Source organism: Athene noctua, chromosome Z, assembly GCF_965140245.1.
Source record: "Athene noctua chromosome Z, bAthNoc1.hap1.1, whole genome shotgun sequence".
Classification (NCBI taxonomy): domain Eukaryota; kingdom Metazoa; phylum Chordata; class Aves; order Strigiformes; family Strigidae; genus Athene; species Athene noctua.
Genome location: NC_134077.1, coordinates 10,184,772 through 10,204,840, shown reverse-complemented (window position 1 = coordinate 10,204,840; position 20,069 = coordinate 10,184,772). Strand labels below are relative to the sequence as shown.

At 52.3% G+C, this 20,069-nt stretch overlaps 4 protein-coding genes across 7 annotated transcripts in view; 1 reads left to right on the top strand and 3 right to left on the bottom strand.

The window, feature by feature from the left end:
• UBAP2 (ubiquitin associated protein 2) overlaps window positions 1-19,509 on the top strand; it is a 120,251-nt gene extending 100,742 nt beyond the window's left edge. For 3 of the 4 annotated variants that reach the window (XM_074931184.1, XM_074931183.1, XM_074931182.1), the window contains 7 exons: window positions 11,481-11,559; window positions 13,010-13,224; window positions 14,603-14,702; window positions 14,786-14,893; window positions 16,371-16,438; window positions 17,422-17,613; window positions 19,374-19,509. In XM_074931184.1, coding sequence (XP_074787285.1) covers window positions 11,481-11,559; window positions 13,010-13,224; window positions 14,603-14,702; window positions 14,786-14,893; window positions 16,371-16,438; window positions 17,422-17,613; window positions 19,374-19,469 — 858 coding nt within the window. In that variant the 3' untranslated portion in view covers window positions 19,470-19,509. The remainder of the gene's footprint in view (window positions 1-11,480; window positions 11,560-13,009; window positions 13,225-14,602; window positions 14,703-14,785; window positions 14,894-16,370; window positions 16,439-17,421; window positions 17,614-19,373) is intronic. The other variant, XM_074931185.1, reaches the window with a different exon arrangement.
• On the bottom strand, window positions 648-1,554 carry LOC141973080 (interferon-like). Its single transcript, XM_074931196.1, has one exon. It carries the CDS (start codon window positions 1,420-1,422, stop codon window positions 847-849), a length of 576 nt encoding a protein of 191 aa, XP_074787297.1. The 5' UTR covers window positions 1,423-1,554; the 3' UTR covers window positions 648-846.
• LOC141973082 (interferon-like) lies at window positions 4,157-5,084 on the bottom strand. Its single transcript, XM_074931198.1, has one exon. It carries the CDS (start codon window positions 4,929-4,931, stop codon window positions 4,356-4,358), a length of 576 nt encoding a protein of 191 aa, XP_074787299.1. The 5' UTR covers window positions 4,932-5,084; the 3' UTR covers window positions 4,157-4,355.
• Window positions 7,637-8,377, bottom strand: LOC141973943 (interferon-like). The gene has a single exon (XM_074932993.1). It carries the CDS (start codon window positions 8,375-8,377, stop codon window positions 7,637-7,639), a length of 741 nt encoding a protein of 246 aa, XP_074789094.1.
• Window positions 19,510-20,069: the final 560 nt, after the last annotated feature.

The following is a 20,069-nucleotide window of genomic DNA, read 5'->3' as shown; positions in this document are numbered from 1 at the left end:
GCAGTCGCTAAAGTGTTTGTTTTTTTCTTTTCAAGCCACGGGGTTTTTTTTCTGGTTGTAACTCCCCTGTTGCCCTGGGCGGGGGAGAAGGGCGAGGGACCGGCTGCGTGGGGCGAGTTCAAAGCCCGGCCCCATCTTTTTTCTAAGCCCCCTTCGAGGAGCGGAAGGCCGCTAGAAGGTCTCCTCGGAGCCTTGCTGTTGTGGAGGCTGAAGAAGCCCAGGTGCGTGAGGCTTTCCTTCCAGGAGAGGCATTGCAAGGCAGCGAGCCGTCCCGTTTGTGGCCCTGGTGTGGAGGCGCTCCAACAGGCCCCCGAGTCTTGGTTGGCGCGAGGAGAGCGGAGCTGATGGTGAGGCGGTGTGAGGCGGGCCGGCCGGTGGGGAACGCGGAGGAGACGAGGGCCAACGAGGCGGTAGCGCTGCCGCTGGCTGCACCCCGTGAGAGGTTTTGCCAAGAGGCTGAGGGCAGCGGCTCCTCGTTGGGGAAGCGTCAAAGAGAAGAGCGGGCGCGGGATGTGCGGAGCCCTGTTTGGAGCAGGGCTGGTAGGAGGTGTTGAGCGGCGGGGTGCCTTTCCCCCGCCCGCGCCACCCCCAGGGGCTCGTTCCTGTGCTGCTGAGACGAGAGGCGGAGGCGGGCTTTTTGCAAGAGGTCTTTATTTTGTGTGGAATAAATAGTGGAATAAATAGCTAAAACCCGTTGTGAAGATAAATAGAAGTTGTGGTGTAAGGGAAGGAGCGGTGCGTGGAGGGTGCGGGTGCCGGGCCGTCGTTGCCCCGGCGCCTGTCGTGGTGGGTGAGGGGCGGCGGTGGGGGTGCGTGGGGCCGTGCGGGTTGGTGGGGGCCGTTGGGCTAGTTGGGCATGGTGCGGGTGAGGTTGTGGAGGCCTTGGAAGGCGGCGCGAGCTTGGAGGCGGACGTGGTCCCAGGCGCAGGCGCTGTGGTGGTGGGTGCGGAGGAAGTGCTGGATGTCCCTGAAGAATTTGTCGAGGGGGAGCGTGAGGCTGCGGGGCCCTGGGCCTTGGGCGAGCGTGCCGTTGGCCGTCAGGCATTGGTGGAGCTGGTGGATGCGGTGCTGGAGGCTGTTGAGGAGGTGGTGTCGTGCCTGGGCGTCCCAGTGTTGGGGGGTGCTGGGGCTGCTGAGGGTGTGGAAGAGGTGCTGGAGGATGCGGAGGGCGTTGGCGGCGGCTTGCTGTGGGTGGCTGGTGTGGAGGAGGGTGTCGGGGAAGAGGGGCGCCTGGTGGGGGTGGCAGGGCTGTGTCGGGCTGGGAGCCATGGCCTGGAGGAGCTGTAGGCTGTCCCAGGGGAAGGTGTCGTGGCGGGGAGGCAGGAGGTGGCAGGCGAAGGCGGTGGCGAGAGCCGTCAGGAGGAGCAGGAGCGGCGGGGCGCCGGGGCGCAGGCGGGGCTGTGGGGTTGCGGGCGCAGCCATGGTGGGGCCGTGGGCTGTGCGGGCGGGCGCTGTGCTTGGGGTGCTGCCGGGTGGCCGGCTTTATGTGGTGCGGCGGCTTTCCCTCGCTCGCTTTCTGGTGGCAGCGAGTTTCCGGCTGTGGTTTTCAGTTTTGGCTGGTGGCCTGCGGTGGTGTCGGGGAAGTGCGTTGGTGGGGTGGGCGCGCGTGGGGAGGGCGGTGGCGGTGCTTTGCCGGGGCTGCGTCGGGGGCAGGTCGGCTGTAGTGGTTGAGTGGGGGATGCGAAAGCGCGCGCTGGGGCAGAGCCCCTGGGGGCAGCTGTGGCGGGGAGGTGTGTGCGGGTTTCCCTGTGAAGGGGCTGCGGCTGAAGTTTCCCTTCCTGCCCGAGTGCGCCTTGCGCCCCGTGCTGGCCTGTGGCGCGTTTTCCTTTCGCCTTTGTTTTCATCTTGTCTGGTCTTTCCTTTTCGTGTTGGGCAGGGTTGTGAAGTGATGTCACTCGGCAGAGCCTGGGCAGCCCCCTCTGGGAGCGAGGGCCTGGGGGTGGCGGCGGCGCATGGCGAGGAGGTGCCTGTGGGTGCAGGCCCCTGAGCGGTGGCTGTGTTGGTGGCTGGAGCTGCCGCAGCTGGGGTGTTGATGGGAACGGGCAAGAAAGGCCGGAGGCTAGGCTTGCGGAAGGAAGAAGGAAGAGGAGCAAGGGAAGGGTCGTTCTCGGTGCTGCTCCCGCCGGGGCGTTGGGACCGCGGCTGTGGTGCCACGCGCGTGGCCCCGGAGCAGGGGTCGTCGGGTGTTTTGTCTGCCTCCTTGGCTGAGCGTGCTGGAGAGCAAAGAAGAAGATGTCTGCCGTCAGCCAAGGAAGGGCCTTGGGTTTGGGATGGCCTGGGCCCCTCGACGAGGGGTGTCCCGGAGTCGTGCGGAGGTGGCGCCGAGCCAGCCGATGGAGTTGTCGAGCTCTAGAGGGAGCAGGGAGGAGGCGGAGGTTGCGCTCGCCCAGGTTTTGGGGTGCCCGGGAAGAGCAGGGATGGTGTTGTGTTGTTGTGAGAGAGGCCGCCGTGTGTTTTCTGGGAGTTTTTGGAGCCGGGGCAAGAAATGGGAGTGTGGTGGCGGCGGCGGCCGTGGTGTGTGGCCAGGCGCCGTTGTGTTGGTGGGTGCCGTGCCTGGGGCGTTGGCACGCGCGTGCTGATTCGGCGTCCCTGGGTGCCGTCAGTACAGGAGGTAGGCTGGTGTTGGGAGGTGGGAGGCTGGAGCTTGTTCGCACGGCCTTAGAAGAGCTGGTGCTGCAAGGTGTGTTGGAGCAAGCGGCGCAAGGCGAGAGTTGTCGCGAGAAATGGCTGACGCGGGCAGGGGAGCCCAGGCCAGCCTAGTCAAAGGGATCTGTGCCGGGCCTGTCCTCGGTGGAGGCCTTGCCGGCTTTGGGTTGAGTGGGACCGTGAAAGGTGTTGCGGTCCAAGCCCCGCGGACGCGAGCAGGGCCGTCTTGGTCTGGCTCAGGTCTCTGGGAGCCCCGTCCAAGGTGACGGTGAAAGTTTGCCGCCGTGGGGCAGCTCCCGGCTCTCGGGGCAAGCTGCTGCAGCGTTTGAGGAGCAGGCTGGTGGTAGAAGACGTCTCGCTGCTTGTATCTGGTGTGAATCTGGGCTCTGTGAGTTGCAAGCCATCAGCCCTGGTCCTGCTGGCAGAGTCCCCGTGGCAAAGTCTGTGCCCAGCTGTCCTGGTTTTGGCTGTCAGGAGAGGCTCTGTCCCGGGTCTTGAGCTGGGAGAGAGCATCTCCGGAGCGCCCGAGGCAAATGTGGCATGTGGGCTTTGGCAGGTGGGGTTTGGGCCAGGGTAGATGGGAGGGAGTTGCCTTTCTTTGAGGTGGGAGGAGGCGCAGTTGGAGGGCCGGGCCGGGCCGGGCCGGGTTTGGCCCTTGGGGTGTTCCATCTCCTGTGACGTCACGGTCAGGATATAAAGGTGGCGGGTTTTCTCTGGCTTCTGGTCGTGACGGCGGCATCTTTGTTGGGTCGGGGTCGGGATGGGGATGGCAGCCGGGGGCGGGCTGCGTATCGTTGGTCGGGTGGTGAGCGAGCGCATTGTGCGTTACCCGTTTGGACTTTGCGTTACTGTTTTGCTCTGTTGCAGTCGCTAAAGTGTTTGTTTTTTTCTTTTCAAGCCACGGGGTTTTTTTTCTGGTTGTAACTCCCCTGTTGCCCTGGGCGGGGGAGAAGGGCGAGGGACCGGCTGCGTGGGGCGAGTTCAAAGCCCGGCCCCATCTTTTTTCTAAGCCCCCTTCGAGGAGCGGAAGGCCGCTAGAAGGTCTCCTCGGAGCCTTGCTGTTGTGGAGGCTGAAGAAGCCCAGGTGCGTGAGGCTTTCCTTCCAGGAGAGGCATTGCAAGGCAGCGAGCCGTCCCGTTTGTGGCCCTGGTGTGGAGGCGCTCCAACAGGCCCCCGAGTCTTGGTTGGCGCGAGGAGAGCGGAGCTGATGGTGAGGCGGTGTGAGGCGGGCCGGCCGGTGGGGAACGCGGAGGAGACGAGGGCCAACGAGGCGGTAGCGCTGCCGCTGGCTGCACCCCGTGAGAGGTTTTGCCAAGAGGCTGAGGGCAGCGGCTCCTCGTTGGGGAAGCGTCAAAGAGAAGAGCGGGCGCGGGATGTGCGGAGCCCTGTTTGGAGCAGGGCTGGTAGGAGGTGTTGAGCGGCGGGGTGCCTTTCCCCCGCCCGCGCCACCCCCAGGGGCTCGTTCCTGTGCTGCTGAGACGAGAGGCGGAGGCGGGCTTTTTGCAAGAGGTCTTTATTTTGTGTGGAATAAATAGTGGAATAAATAGCTAAAACCCGTTGTGAAGATAAATAGAAGTTGTGGTGTAAGGGAAGGAGCGGTGCGTGGAGGGTGCGGGTGCCGGGCCGTCGTTGCCCCGGCGCCTGTCGTGGTGGGTGAGGGGCGGCGGTGGGGGTGCGTGGGGCCGTGCGGGTTGGTGGGGGCCGTTGGGCTAGTTGGGCATGGTGCGGGTGAGGTTGTGGAGGCCTTGGAAGGCGGCGCGAGCTTGGAGGCGGACGTGGTCCCAGGCGCAGGCGCTGTGGTGGTGGGTGCGGAGGAAGTGCTGGATGTCCCTGAAGAATTTGTCGAGGGGGAGCGTGAGGCTGCGGGGCCCTGGGCCTTGGGCGAGCGTGCCGTTGGCCGTCAGGCATTGGTGGAGCTGGTGGATGCGGTGCTGGAGGCTGTTGAGGAGGTGGTGTCGTGCCTGGGCGTCCCAGTGTTGGGGGGTGCTGGGGCTGCTGAGGGTGTGGAAGAGGTGCTGGAGGATGCGGAGGGCGTTGGCGGCGGCTTGCTGTGGGTGGCTGGTGTGGAGGAGGGTGTCGGGGAAGAGGGGCGCCTGGTGGGGGTGGCAGGGCTGTGTCGGGCTGGGAGCCATGGCCTGGAGGAGCTGTAGGCTGTCCCAGGGGAAGGTGTCGTGGCGGGGAGGCAGGAGGTGGCAGGCGAAGGCGGTGGCGAGAGCCGTCAGGAGGAGCAGGAGCGGCGGGGCGCCGGGGCGCAGGCGGGGCTGTGGGGTTGCGGGCGCAGCCATGGTGGGGCCGTGGGCTGTGCGGGCGGGCGCTGTGCTTGGGGTGCTGCCGGGTGGCCGGCTTTATGTGGTGCGGCGGCTTTCCCTCGCTCGCTTTCTGGTGGCAGCGAGTTTCCGGCTGTGGTTTTCAGTTTTGGCTGGTGGCCTGCGGTGGTGTCGGGGAAGTGCGTTGGTGGGGTGGGCGCGCGTGGGGAGGGCGGTGGCGGTGCTTTGCCGGGGCTGCGTTGCACCTGACAGTTTTTGGAGATTTTGGTTGTCGTGGTTCACTGGGAGATGTTACAGCAATGGGTTGCGTCGAATGGGATACTTTTGTTGATGATGTGTCTTTTTTGGTGTTTTCTCTTTCCCTTTCTTGGTTAATTATTATGGCTGTTCAATCGAATTTCCCTTCTTTCTCTTTCCTATTTCGCTTATGTAAATGCTCTGGTATTGTTTGTGGGGTTTTTGTAATCATTACGGTTTTCATCTCTTTTTTTCTGTATACATCATTTCTCTTGCAGTTTTGGATATTTGTGCAGTCATGTGTTTCTTCAGGAATCTCAGAAGCCCACAGCATCTCTACATCCTGTGAAGATGTGTTTCTGCTTCTGAGCTACTGAATGTTTATTGATGAAACTTCTACAATTTCTTTGTTTCCTTTTCCTTCATTTTTACCTCATCAGGATATGCTAGGAGAAGTCTTTAATCTTTGGCTTATTGAGTAATGGAAACGGAGCCAGAAATGTTTTTATATAGGAAGAGTTTTGCTCTTTCTACTGGTTCATGAATTTTTCCTGACCACTGTCTCATTGAGCTTCTGAGAGGAAGAAGTCCATTTACAAAAATTTATTTTTTCCAATTCCAGTGTTTGCTGGGTGAAATCTTTGTTTCTTGTATTATGCTCTCATACAATTAGAACTTCTTAATTTCTCTCTCTTTTTTTTATCTTTATTCATAGTTTGTTCATCAGTTCTTTCAGTTTTTCAAAACTATTTTTTGATGATTTTGCTCTTGAAGTCCCGAGTACAGTTTGTTTCTGAGGGTGGATGGTGTCAGAGGAGGCTGCTGATGGCCTTGTCTAGTTATGCTTTCGATATATCTCCAGGACTGGACATCCCACAACCCTCCCTTATTTCTCTGCAGTGGTTGTATCACCTTCATGGCAAAGTTAATAATAATGTGTTTAGTCTCTCATGTTTGAATTACATGTGTTTCAGGTTGTGTCATTTGCTCTCATGTTTTTCTCTGAGAAGGGTTTGCTTTCTTCAGCAACCATTGAGTTGCCAATGAGGCCCCTCCCTGCCTGGCATCACAGAGTGTTTTTGGTTAGAAAGAGTATCAGGACAACTGTTGTGACACCTGGAAGTAGAGTCTTGAGGGGTCCTGCTGTTTACGTCAACATATTTTGTCTCACTTCTTTTCTCGATCTCCAGCTGCTTGCATAGTGCCCATTTGTGTTTGCACAGATCAGTGTTCTTGCAGTGAGGTGGTGATCAATGTGGTGTGACTGAGCATCAAGAACAACCTTTTTGTCCTGTGTAGGAGGAGGTCAGAATTGCTGAGCTTCTGTGTTATCTTGCTCAGACTTACCTGGAGAGGGCAAAGTGTCTTGAACAGATATTTTTGACATGGTGATTGGAGGGCAAAGGAATAGCTGGTGGTGTGGGAGGAGTTTATGGGGATTTGTGTGCTGGTCAGTTTGCACTGTGTAGGGTGGTGGTATTTTGGGGATGTATCTTGTTGTTTGCTGAGAATGTGTTGGGGCGAAAAAAGCCTAGACCACTGTGTTGAGTGTAGAGAGGCAGGTTCCCATGGCCACTGGTGTGTGAGTGCAGGTAGGAGCATCCTGGGCCAGTTGTGGTGGTTGTAAGAGAGGAAAGAGCAGTCCTGGGCATCTCCTGTGTTTTTTATGGCTTTTTGGTGTTTCCTGGGTGGAGTTAGTAGCACTGGTGTCCAAGACCTCAGCAGGCCTTGGTGGATCCCCTCCTTGCTTCTTTAGTTGCACCTTGTTTTATGCCGCCCTGCTTGGTCCCAACATCCCCATTGCTGGATGTTTTTTGTGATGAGGTGGTGGTTTGGGGGTGGCTTTCATGTCTTGGCAGTGGCAGAGGGTTGGGAAGGGAGAGGGTGGGTGGGGGGGGAGGAGGAGCGCACAGGGCAGGCATCACATCTTCTGGGCAAGCAGGTGCTCCAAGGGTCTGATATCAACACGGGATGCCTGTGGGATTGAAGAACGATGGTGAATCCCTGCGAGTGGCCTGCTGTCTGGAACCTTTGACCAGGGCAGGAGGCATTGGTGGGACAGGCTGCAGGAGGGACTCTCCCTCCCTGACTGCAAAGATCCTGTCTTTGCCTGTCAGGTACATGCATGATGACCACCCTTTTCTTTTTGCTTCTTACTTGCTTTTGCAAAAAGTCTTTATTTCCAACAAGTGAATTAAATAAATATATAAATATAAAAACTAATGGCTGGATAGATAAATAAATAAATAAATAAATAAATAGAGTTCATGATAAGTAGTCATTGATCTGAGAGTCCCGCAGTGTCCATAGGGACTTTTCTGGATGGGCTAAAGCCCGCCATGGATAATAAACACCACCCCTCTCCCCAGAACCTCATGACTGTCCATGAGCATGCAGCACAGCAATTTCCTCCTTCTTCCAGCGAAGGTGTGGACGCAGCGTGGGTGTACAGTCTGTGCCACAGCCTGGCCCCAGCCTCGCCGCGGTCATGCCCATTTCCCCATCAGAGTGGTCTCCGGCCTAGAAGAGGTGGGAGCAATGCTGAGCAGTCCCAGCCCGGTTTGCTGCTCCCTCTGCTCGATCTGTGGCTGCCGGTGTGGTCTGGGCATGGGCGTTTGGAGCAGGTGGGTTTGGCGGAGGGCAGGCGTGGCTTGGCTCTTCATCTGCCGTAAGAGTGCGTCCACCTGTTGGAAGGCGGCGCGAGCTTGGAGGCGGACGTGGTCCCAGGCGCAGGCGCTGTGGTGGTGGGTGCGGAGGAAGTGCTGGATGTCCCTGAAGTATTTATTGATGGTGAGTGACAGGTTGCGCGGTCCTTGTCTCTTGAAGAGCATCCAGTTGGTTGGCACACATTGCTCCAGGTGGTGGATGCGGTGCTGGAGGCTGTTGAGGAGGTGGTGTCGTGCCTGGGCGTCCCAGTGTTGGGGGGTGCTGGGGCTGCTGAGGGTGTGGAAGAGGTGCTGGAGGATGCGGAGGGCGTTGGCGGCGGCTTGCTGTGGGTGGCTGGTGTGGAGGAGGGTGTCGGGGAAGAGGGGCGCCTGGTGGGGGTGGCAGGGCTGTGTCGGGCTGGGAGCCATGGCCTGGAGGAGCTGTAGGCTGTCCCAGGGGAAGGTGTCGTGGCGGGGAGGCAGGTGGTGGCAGGCGAAGGCGGTGGCGAGAGCCGTCAGGAGGAGCAGGAGCGGCGGGGCGCTGGGGCGCAGGCGGGGCTGTGGGGTTGCGGGCGCAGCCATGGTGGGGCCGTGGGCGGTGCTGGGCAGGAGCCTGTTCAGGCTTGGTGGCGGTGCGGGCAGGCGCTGTGCTTGGGGTGCTGCCGGGTGGCCGGCTTTATGTGGTGTGGTGGCTTTCCTTTCATCATCATCATCTAGACAGAATTTCCCTGTTTTCATTTTCAGTTTTGCTTTCTGTTTACTTTTTCCTAGGGCTTTTACTGTGATTATCAGAGTGTGAGCAGGAGGTGGCACTGCCCAGTGGAAGGGGAGCTGGTTCTTTCCCAGGGCTGCTGTCAGGGCATGGGGAGAGCCCAGCTCCTGTGCTGTTGTGGTTCAGCTGGGGATGTGAAAGCACTGCCACAGAGGCTTTTGGGGCAGCTGGTGCCCAGGATGTGTTTCAGGGTTTCCTTTCTATCTATGAGTTGTTTTTCTTGGGTTTTATTTTCAAGTTTCTCTGTCTGCCAACATCTATTCTTATTTTGTTCTCTAATATTATTTGTATATATGAGTTAATGCATGTTTTCCTTTATTTTTTGACAAATAATTTTAGTTTGTCAGTCTATTATTTTTATTCGTTTTCCTTTCTCTGTAGTATCTGCAGCATTCCTGGTTGAAGTTTTTCCTCTCTGCAAGCATCTTGCAGAGTATTTCTGGGGCCACTTGTCATCACATTTGGCCCCCAAGTTATTTGTCCTCAGTATGTTAATAATTAGAAATAAATGCATAAATGTCATGAAGGATTTTTCATCAACTATTCATGCAGTTATTATGATTTCTATATATTTTTTTTCATTGTCTTTTGAATTTGTTGTAGAAATTATGCTATGTTTGGTGTTTGGGAGGCAGGAGCGGATGTGAATATTTCTTTGAGGTCAGTTTATATCTAGAAAGTGAAAGTGGGCAGTCTCTCAAGTCCAAATCATCACTGTTTCCTGTGAAGCTTCCAGCAGCAGGCGGTGCCAATGACTGCTGATACAGCAAGAACGGGGTTTTCTCCTGAGGTTTGGGAGGGGTTTATTTTTTAATTTAACTCAATTAATTAATTTGTATGTTGATGCTGTAAATTCTCGCTGTGTTTTCTGGGGTGTTTTTTTGTGTGCGTGTATTACATTGGGATATTCTGTCTTTTCTCTTAGTCTGTTGCAGGCTGCTTGTGTAGCAGAGATCTTAGAAACACTTTAGCTGATGTACATGGTACCTAGCGAGCTGCTTGGTTGCGGTTAAACTTATTATGTCAGATAATAATTTTTCAGTCCTTTTCTGTCTCACCTTTTTAGTCTATTCCTCATATTTCAGTTTTGACTTTAGGCACTTTCTACTGCATGCTTTCTGTAGGTCAGGAAATACCTGTGTTTGAAGAGCAGAGTATCTCTTCTGATGTTTTGCTGTGGGTGGGTGTGAAGTGCAAAGATAACTGGCTTGTACTTGTATTTTATAATGATTTTATGTGTTGAATGTGTGTATGCTCAGGTGTGTGGGATAGGGATACACAGTGCTGATGTGGTTCCACCTGAGGGGTAGTGGGAATAATTGCAATGCTTAGACCCTCTTCTCATGCAGATTTGGTTGTATTTTGTCTAGTTTATATAGGGGAAAAGGCTAGTGTGTCAGTTCCAGTTCGTGTCCACTGAATCCTGTTCAGATCTGTTCTCTAAATCTGCTTTTTGTGGCATTTTTCATGGAAGGATATGGGAGTGCTGCTTTTGAGTGAGCTTCTAAGGCTGTTAATGTGAATTTGGTTGTGTTCTGTGAAGTGATTCATGCCAGAGTTGATATGGTGGAATTACCTGAGAAGGGTGATGAAACATGGCACCATTTCAAGTTACAGAAAGCACCTGCAATACTAAATCTTATCTGGATTATTTTGTGTTCAGTGATGGAGGATTTGGTATAGGAAACAGGGGTGATGCACAAAATTGCAGCAGGGTGGGAAGGTGCTGTCAACTCTTGAGAAAGCATTCAAGGTGCTGGGGAATGTGCAGAGATGGGTATGAAGAAGGAGGGTATTTTTTCCATGTTGGAGAAGGTGTGGAAATGGATATGTTAGTGGTTAAAGCATTAACTCTTGATGGATTGGAGGTGGTGAGGAGTAAAGCATGAGAACTAGGGGGAAAAATGCTTAGTAGAGTACCAGGCCCATGTGTGGAGCTCACCCAGAGAGAGAAGGGCAAACTTTTATCTTTTTCTCCCAAACTGAAGAAAAAATGGTGCTTTGGTTTTGCTGACATGTCTTGTCATCTCAGAATGAAAACTTTCTAGGATGAGAAATGTCTTACCTTCCTGTAGAGGACCTAGAAAATGATCTGAGGCAGTGGTCTCCACCTGTTTTGATCACACACTCCATCAGTAAAAAATCTGAGGACTTGCCCCCAATATATTTTTATTTCTAAATTATATACTACTGTACTAATGCGTGTTATGAAACATACAAAAAAAACCCAACTAAAAAAGTATGAGAGAAAGGTTAAACACTGTTTTTAAATTTTAAAAATTTTACTTCTTAATGGTACCGAAAGCATTTTTTACATGCACCCCAGTGGATTGTCTTGTGCACCCCACTTTGGAAACTACTGATCTGAGGTCTGCTGTAACGTAGTGTAAATAAATTTTCCAGTCTTCTGGGAGTGACTCTTTGTCTCCTGTTTCTTTTTTTTTTTTTTTTTTTTTTTTCCCCAAAAAAATGTTCGTACTGTTTTCCTAGCTGACATTTCCACTTTTAGAAAACATAGCATGGTACAAGCGTAAAACTTTAAGACTACATCCCCATTGTGATTACAGTCCTGGCCTGACCACCAGGTCTTTGGCCCCTCATGCTCTGTTGCTCTTCCAGGTGCCAGTCTCTCTGGAAGATGAGAGCTCAGAGCTGAGAGTTGGGAGGGGAGAGCATTTAGTCGGTGCCTTTAACTTACCATTAAAAGGTGTAGTATTTTTATGTAGTATTTAAAATGTCTATAATGTAGGTTTATTTTGAAGTTGAGGATCTGGGTAAATCTTCAGCTTCTGCTCAAACATCCTTTAGTTCTTCCTTTTTAATTTTTCTTATGTGTATAATACAGGGTTCTTGAAAGCTGTCCAGCTCTGTTACTATTTCAGTTATTAATAATTGATGTTGTTTCTTTCTGAGGATTACTACGGAATTACATTCCCTGCTCCTGCAACCTTGACAGGCAGAGATGGGAGCCTTGCTAACAACCCGTACTCAGGTGAGTCCTATTTAAAGATGAGGATGGTAAGTGAGATGTGCTGGTTTTGAAATGCAGGTCATCCTGCCATTGCGGAAAGAGCAATTGTTTTTCCCTTCTGTAAGCAGTTAAACCCATCAGTCCAAACTAGTCAAAAAGTGAGCATCTCCCTCTTATCCCTGACAATGATATTTCTTCATGGTTTTGGTCAGTAATTCATATGTGACATCTTCTGGGAGGAAGTTGGATAGCCTTTGAGAATAAGTGCAAAATTGTTACAGATGTAAACTGTCATCTAGTGCCCTTCACGAGCACATACAGGTGCTTGAAAAATGTTCCATACCTTAATCATTGAGCTGGCTTGCTTTCCTTTTTTGGCACTGGAATAGAGCCCCTTCAGCAGCTCCCCATACTTTGTTACTGCAATTTTAGCACTTGTATATTCCCAGCAGGAGCTGCACCTAGCAGGCTCTCCTTCACCCTCCCCAAATCTAATGGACTTCGTTCCCAAAAGCATGTGGTCTAAGAAGCCCCTCCTCATTCCTGCTCTTGCTGGTCAGTTATCATTGTTCAGAGATGACATTAATGCCATCCAGGATTTTCAGTCAGTAGTTCTCATTCACTGCTGTCTAATTACAGCTTAAAACTGTAGCCAAGAGGCATTATAATTCCTGTAATGGTGGTAGTTGTCATACGTCTTGGTAACCAACAAAAATGTATGCTGGTTGGGACTGAGGTAGATGTGATTGATGTACGTCACCTCCCTAAAAAACACATGAACATGCTGCTCTGTAGGCTGCCAGATAATGCAAGTGTTTTGGAGTTTTCTGCTGCATAATCACTTCTCTCGGGAGGCTGCTTTTGGGTTAATAACTGAATTTCCCTTCCTACTTCTTCAATAAGGTGGCCCGCGATGCAAGCCTTGCTTTCCTGGCCTTCAGCTACTGTCTCCAGAACTTTGGTGGTGTGAGGAACTGGACATATAACTAGTCATGCTTGACAAATAAACAGATATTGACAAAAATATGCCCATCACTGCTTATAAATCCTAACTTGCTTTCAGCTCATGAAGCTTAGCTAATCAGTTTAACCTCCAGGAGAGTCACACTTTAACCCAACAACCATTTGCTCTTTGGCTATTTACCATACTTCTGCTTTTAGCGTGTTTTATTGCAATGATCTGATAGTAATGAATCTGCTCAGACCGTGTCAGATAGGTAAGTATTGGTATCTCCATTTTATCAATGGATTAGCCATGGCATGGAGTTCTGTGCCATGAACAGGCAATGTCCCTGTGGCCGTCAGGAACAGAGACCGGGAGAGTTCTTCCCATGAACAACTGCAGCCTTTCAAGTGTAGGATGCGCTCTCTTCTGTAGTTGTCTGCCTGTACTCAAAGGATTTGAATCCTTTGAGTCCTACACTTTTGGAGTGTCTTTGATAGCTTTTCTGATTAGTTCTTTCTTTTGCAGGTGACGTAACAAAATTTGGCCGTGGGGATTCTGCCTCTCCTGCTCCTGCTACCACGCTTGCCCAGCCGCAGCAGAACCAGACACAGACTCACCATACGACTCAGCAGCCCTTCCTCAACCCGACCCTGCCCCCGGGGTACAGCTACACCGGGTTACCTTATTACGCTGGTGTGCCCGGTGTACCCAGTGCATTCCAGTATGGGCCAACCATGTTTGTAAGTGTGACAGCCTGAACTGTTAACACTCCCTTTGTGCCTCTCTGCTTTTGCTCTCTCCTGCCCAAACCTTCTTACATCTTAGAGTCACAGAATGGTTTGGGTCAGAAGGAACCTTAAGGATCATCCAGTCCCACCCCCCTGCCACGGGCAGGGACACCTTCCACCAGCCCAGGTTGCTCAAAGCCCCGTCCAGCCTGGCCTTGAACACTGCCAGGGAGGGGGCAGCCACAGCTTCTCCGGGCAAGCTCTTCCAGTGTCTCACCACTCTCATAGTAAAGGATTTCTTCCTTATGTCCAGTCTAAACCTATCCTCTTTCAGTTTAAAACCGTTGCCCTTTGTCCTCTTGCTACAAGGCGTGATATAAAGTTTTTCTGTCTTTCTTACAAGCCCTTTTTAAGTATCAAAAGGCTGCTAGAAGGTCTCCCTGGAGCCTTCTCTTTTCCAGACTGAACAACCCCAAATTTCTCAGCCTTTTTTTCACAGGAGAGGTGTTCCTGTCCTCCGATCATTTTTGTGGCCTCATCTGGACTCACTCCAACAGGTCCATGCCCTTCTTGTGCTGGGGACCCCAGAGCTGGACACAGTATTTGGGTGGGATCTTATAAGTAGACTCGTCTTCCCTGGTCTGCAGGGGATCTCCAGAAATGTGCAAGCATGAGAAAATGGCTGCAGTCCCTTCCCCGAGAAAACAGGAAATTTAAAAGGCCAGAACTCAGACTCCTGTGCAGGTTGCTATAAATAGCAGATAGTTGCAGCTCATAGACTCAGTGTTTCTGAAAGCCCTTACCAGTCTCTGGAGAGTCAAGGGGAGACCCAAAGCTAAGTCAGCGAGATGAGAGTGCCTAGGAGGTAGATACTTTTGAGGATGGAGGAGACCCCATTAAGTCAGAGAGCAGTGCTGGTAGTCTCAGGTGGAAGAAGGTTGTTTGGGAAGAGGTGATACTTCAGGCAGAAGGGTAGGTAAGTCTATTTTAGGGCCCTGTAGGACGGTGTTTTATGAAACAGCCTCAGGCAGGAATTCATGTTTTGTTTGATTCTGAAGGGAGAGCACTGTGGTTGCTCCTTGGGTTTGTGGGTAAGAATTTGCTGTTTACATTCAGTGGGTGAAAGAAACATGCAGCCTGTTCTGAGAGGGTTGCACTGCAATCAGAGGGGTGGCTCTGGCAGAAAACTTGGTGCTTGCACAGAGCCAGTACAGCAAATTACTGCTGGAAGCGTGAGTGCCATGTCCCACACCATGCCAGTGCTCCCAACTCCAGATTAAATTTCCCATATGAGGTGGAGGTGCCATCCCCCACTAGATGGCAGAGGGAGCTTGCATTTTGCATGCTGTTCCCTGGTTAACAGCTCCTTTTGTTCCATTCCTTTGTCCAGGTACCTCCAGCATCTGCTAAACAGCATGGAGTCAACCTGAACACCGCATCAACTCCTTTCCAGCAAGCGAGTGGCTACGGGCAGCATGGCTATGGAGGAGGTATGCTTACCGCTGCGCTTTTCACGTGAGCATCTGCAGAGCTGCTTGCACACTGTAACACCCTGTCTTGTACACACCGGCAGGCTATGATGACTTAACGCAGGGAACGGCAGCTGGAGATTACAGCAAAGGAGGCTACAGTGGGTCATCTCAAGCACAAAACAAATCTGCTGGCACTGGACCTGGGAAAGGTAACACATGAGACTTGAGGTTGCTCTTGAGTGGGATTTAGTAGGGCAAACTCCCAGTGCTGTGCAGTCAACACAGCAGCCAGCTTTAAACAGGGTCACAATCCAAGCTGTTTCTCCATCTCCCGTACACAAAATGCTTTTTTAATGGCCCAAACGTTCCTTCTAAACTTCATGGCTGAACTTTGCATAAGGATTTGTGTGGCTGATGCACAGCTTTGTCCACAATTACAGATGGGAGAAATGGTGAGCTGTTTTCCTCTGCCAAAGTTTGCTGAAGAGCAGTGGTCCTGCAGCAGTGCTGTGTTTTTGAAGAAGAAGTGGTTGAATGCTGCTGCTGAAATAGTCCTCTGCCAAATGACTAGATTTTGAGTTTCTCGGTAGGCACCTGAGAGAGCTGTCTGTTGGGGGCAGCAGGGCAGTTCATACATCTCTGGGCTGTTGTTTCAGCTGCTGTCTGTACACCCTGTACCTCATCACATTGTTTCATGCCTGGAAATGTTTCCTTTGTGACTGTAAAGGCTGAAGAATTCATACAGCTTATATGAAAGCTTTATTCTGCACATGCTGGTTAGACCTGAGAAATGTCTACTGAACTGCTTAGCACTAACTAGTTCACCCTTGGGCTTAAGCAAATACCAAGCATTTACTGTGCATTTGAAACACCAGCTGGACTGTTTTCAGCCAAGAGCTGATCACACTCTCCTCTCTGGAAGAGCAATCCAACAAGGAGCAATGTCCTAGGAAGGGTACAACCTTAGAGCAGTCTGCACCCTCTGAGCCCAGTCCTTTGATTCACTGGTCAAAGGAAATGCTGGTTTTATTATGATCCAAGTGAAATAATTAGAACTGGTCTTTGTAAGACTGTAAGTGTTTGGTTTGAGAGCCACCTCACTGGTGAGTGTTTCTGAGCCTGTTGTGGCACCAGCTGGTCCAGGTGGAAGCCAGCCTGAATCAGTGATACTAATTCTCTTGGGGCAGAGGAGCATTGCAGACCTTGCCCTTCTGCAGCATGTGAAAGGACGAGGGCTCAAATGTGTAGCAGATGCTGAGTCTCATCACTCAGCGCACTACTGGAAAGCTCTTGAATGCCAAAACAGAGCCAAATGCATCCCTAATCCTAGGGGAAAGCTGGCTTTTCATGAGTTTAAATGAGTGTTCGGTGCAGCCAGCTGCTGCCTGGTGAAGTGCATTTGAATCTGAGTGGTAACCGCTGGGTCATGGATGTGGGTGATTTATCCCAGTGGGCTGGTTTCCCACTTTGCAATGGGAGCGAAGAACCGAGCCCTTTCTGCCATTGCCATGTGGGGTGCTGTGGGTCCGAGAGCACAGAGAACCCCGCCGGGCTGTCTGGCAGCAGCAGCAGGGCCTGTGGTGCAGCACAGACAAAAATGCATCCACAGAGGTGCTGGGAGCAAAGCAGGGGGCTCATGCTGGGTGGTGGTTGACTTTCTCATTGTCAGTGGTTTTTGTTTTTCAGGTGTTTCTGTGACCTCAAGTAACACAGGTGTGCCTGATATCAGTGGCTCAGTCTATAACAAGACTCAGGTGAGGAACACTGGACCCTTCTCTGCGTGGCCTGTGGCCAGGCTGATGGCTCCCCTGCTGTTCCCAGGCCAGTTATTCTCAGGGTCAGCAGGCTGTAGCATTTCTTAAGCTGGTTCTGTTGTTGGAGTGGAGCCTCTCATTCTGTCCCACCACTTCTGCCATGCCAGCTCCTGACGGCAGCTGCTGGCAGAGGCACAGCACTCTATGCTGCCATGTGCTGCCCCACACGAGCTGTGTCCTGGGTGCAAACAAAATGTTATGGCACTAATGTTTTTAGTCAAAATAGCCCCCAAAGCAGGTGAGTTGAGAGGCTGTTTGCTTTTCACCACACAGATCAGTCAGTAGTGCCCAGCCCTGACACCTGAGGGACCCTGTCCCACACTCTCCTGTGGCCATTGCTTGGTGTACAGCTTTCCAGGGAAAGCAGAAACCCCTTTGACAAGCTGTGGTGTTTAGTGGGCTTCTGTCCAGCTCCTGTTTTTTCCTCCTTGCACCCTCAGCCAGGGGAATCCGTGTCTGGCAGTGGTCCATGCTTACAGGTAGGAAGTCAGCTCTCCGCTACACACTTGGTGTTAGGGGTCAGGCTTTGGCCAGGGGGAGGAAAATCATATTGCAAGTTCTTGTGTTTCTGTTGCGCTGCCCTAGGTAGGTCAAGTAGTTCCAGGCTTAGCCCCTGCAATATGTGAGGGACTGATTTCAGGCAGCTGCTGCGATCCCCTGTCCCAGTGAGTAAAAAGAGGCCAGGGAGAAAAGGAACACAGTAGCCATGGAAATAAAATGTTGGAGGCATTAGTGCAGAAATAGGGGTGAGAACAGGAGCTGAAACTCATCTGCTGAAGTACTTGTAGGTTTTTGATGTGACTTGGCTTGCTCATGGCGTTGGTGAAAGGTTCAGGTGGGGTGTGTGTGAGCCACTCTTCTTGCTGTCTGGTCACTGTGGGGCTGCTCTGTCTCTGATGCTGTCCCCCTCGCCTCCTATGCAGACGTTTGACAAGCAGGGATTCCATGCTGGCACGCCGCCTCCCTTCAGCCTGCCCTCTGCTCTTGGATCGACTGGGCCTCTGAACCCTGGTGCTGCCCCGGGTTATGCTCCAGCCCCGTTTCTCCATATCCTGCCTGCACATCAGCAGCCTCATTCCCAGATGCTGCATCACCATCTTCAGCAAGATGGGCAGGTGAGTTGGCCCCTTCTGCCTCTGCAGCGTGCTTGAGGGCAGATTGTTCCCACCCACATCCCAGCAGGGTCTTGAGGGTTTTTGCTTCGTTCTGGTTTTTGCTTTGCTCATTGGGAAAGGGCCTTAGCAATGACTGGCAGGCTAACAGACTCGATGCTGTCAACCAGCCTGGGGAGGGAACCTCATGAAGTTGCACAAGGGGAAATGCTAGGTCCTGCCCATGGCGGGGAACACTCCATGCACCTGTATATGCTGGGGGCAAATGCAGCTTTGCAGAAAAGACCCTGGGGGTCCTGGTGGACACCAAGTTGAAAGAAGGCCAGTGGGATCCTGGGCTGCATTAGGCACAGTATTGCGAGCAGGGTGATGGGGGAGATCCTTCCCCTCTGCTCAGTGTTGGTGAGGCTACAGGCGGAGTGCTGTGTGCGGTTCTGGGCTCCTCGGTACAAGAGAGACATGGATGTACTGGAGAATCCAACAAAGGGCCACAAAAATGGTGAAGGGACTGGAGCATCTCTCCTGTGAGGAAAGGCTGAGAGCACTGTGACTGTTCAGCCTGGAGAAGAGAAGGCTCAGATGGATCTTTATACCTGAAGGAAGGGTGTGAAGAGGACAGAGCCAGGCTCTTCTCAGTGGTGCCCAGAATCACAGAATCGTCTAGGTTGGAAAAGACCTTGAAGATCATCCAGCCCAACCATTAACCTCACACTGGCAGTTCCCAACTACACCAGATCCCTCAGCGCTGGGTCAACCCGACTCTTAAACCCCTCCAGGGATGGGGACTCCACCACTGCCCTGGGCAGCCCATTCCAACGCCCAACAACCCCTTCTGGAAAGAAAGACTTCCTAATACCCAGTCTAAACCTTCCCTGCCCAGTGACAGGACAAGAGGCAATGGGCACAAACCAAAACACATTAAGTTTCCCTCTGAACATCAGGAAATATTTTTACTGGGATGGTAACCAAACACTGGCAGAGCTTGCCCAGGCCGTTGTGGAGTCTCTATCTGTGGAACTGTCTGGACATGGTCCTGGGCAACGACTCTAGGTGACCCTGCTTGAGCAGAGGACAGGATAGACTTGGACAGGATAGCTCGAGAGGTCTCTGCCAGCCTCAGCCAGCCTGTGACTCTGGGAAGAGCCATCCTGATGTGGGGTGTGGAGAGATGGGCTGTGAGGTGTGAAGCTGAGGCAGCTGCCGCTGTCCCCTGGCTGTGGCAGGAAAGCAGGACGTGAGGACACTTGTACTGTAACTCAGGGGAAAATCAAGCATCCCCTTGCAGGTGGCATGTCGGCTCTGATTTGATTTCACCAGCCCATGCGTTGCCTTTCCTCACTGTAAATGTTCCCTGCAAAACCAGAGTGTTTTGCCGTAGAGTCTGGAAATAGGCAATGGCTTCCCTCTCTGAATGTGTGACATCCTTGGCTGGTGCACCACCTCTGTTCACCTGAGAGCTCCTTCGCTGTCCCCAGTCCTGCTCCTCTCCTTCCTTGTGCTTGAACCTGCCTTGGGGGGGGTGGGGGGGGATGGTGCGTCCCTGCGCTCCTGCTTGGTGTCTCTGTGGCCTCTTGTCCTGGATTGTGAGACGTGGAGATGTCACAGGGCAGAAATGGATCCGTGGGTCCGTTCGGGGGGGAGCATTGCTACGCTGGTGTGTGTCAGGGCTGTCCCCAGCGGTGGCAGCTCTTCTGCTGACGTTTGGAGGGGCTCATCTTCCTGGGAGCAGCTGACGCCCCTGTCTCCTTCATTCCAATTTGTAGGGTGGATCTGGCCAACGCAACCAACCCAGCACCATGCAGCAAAAGTCTCAGGCTACCAAAACCGCCTATGGCACTTCTCCATACTGGACAAACTAAATCCGAAACCGGGGAGGGAGGAGAAAATGAAAGGAGAGGAGGAGAAAAAAAAAAAAAAAGAAAAGAGAAAAAGAAAAAAAAAGGCGAAGCCCATTCCTGGAATTCAAAGGAAAAATAACTGCTCAGCCAAACGTCTGTGCGGGGAGAACTGCAGCCAGCCAGCCAGCCATCCTCTGTGTGACTCGCCCGCTTCCTCTTTGAGTTGCTGTTGTATGTAATATATTTATGTATGTATTTGTAAATGTAATAGAGCCTAAATGTGGTTTTCTGCATCTTGCAGCCTGTTTTATTTTCTTTGTAGGAAAACTAATTATTCATTTCCCATCTGCACCAGGGCATCCTTCCTTTTTTTTTTTTTTAAGCTCTATGGGCTTTATAACCCTGTCAATGAGAAACTGCACCATTTTTTTGGAGCTGGAGCCCATTTATTTAATGCAGTTCAAATAATTCAGGCAAAGAAGGAGGCCTGTTCCCCCCAAAAAACTGAATCAAGATGTGTCCTGTTGGTTTGATTTCTGCCCTCAGCCCCCAATATAGCTGTTACTTTAAAGAGAGAAAAAAAAAAAAGGAAGAAAAAAAATGTTTTGTGGGCCTTCCCCT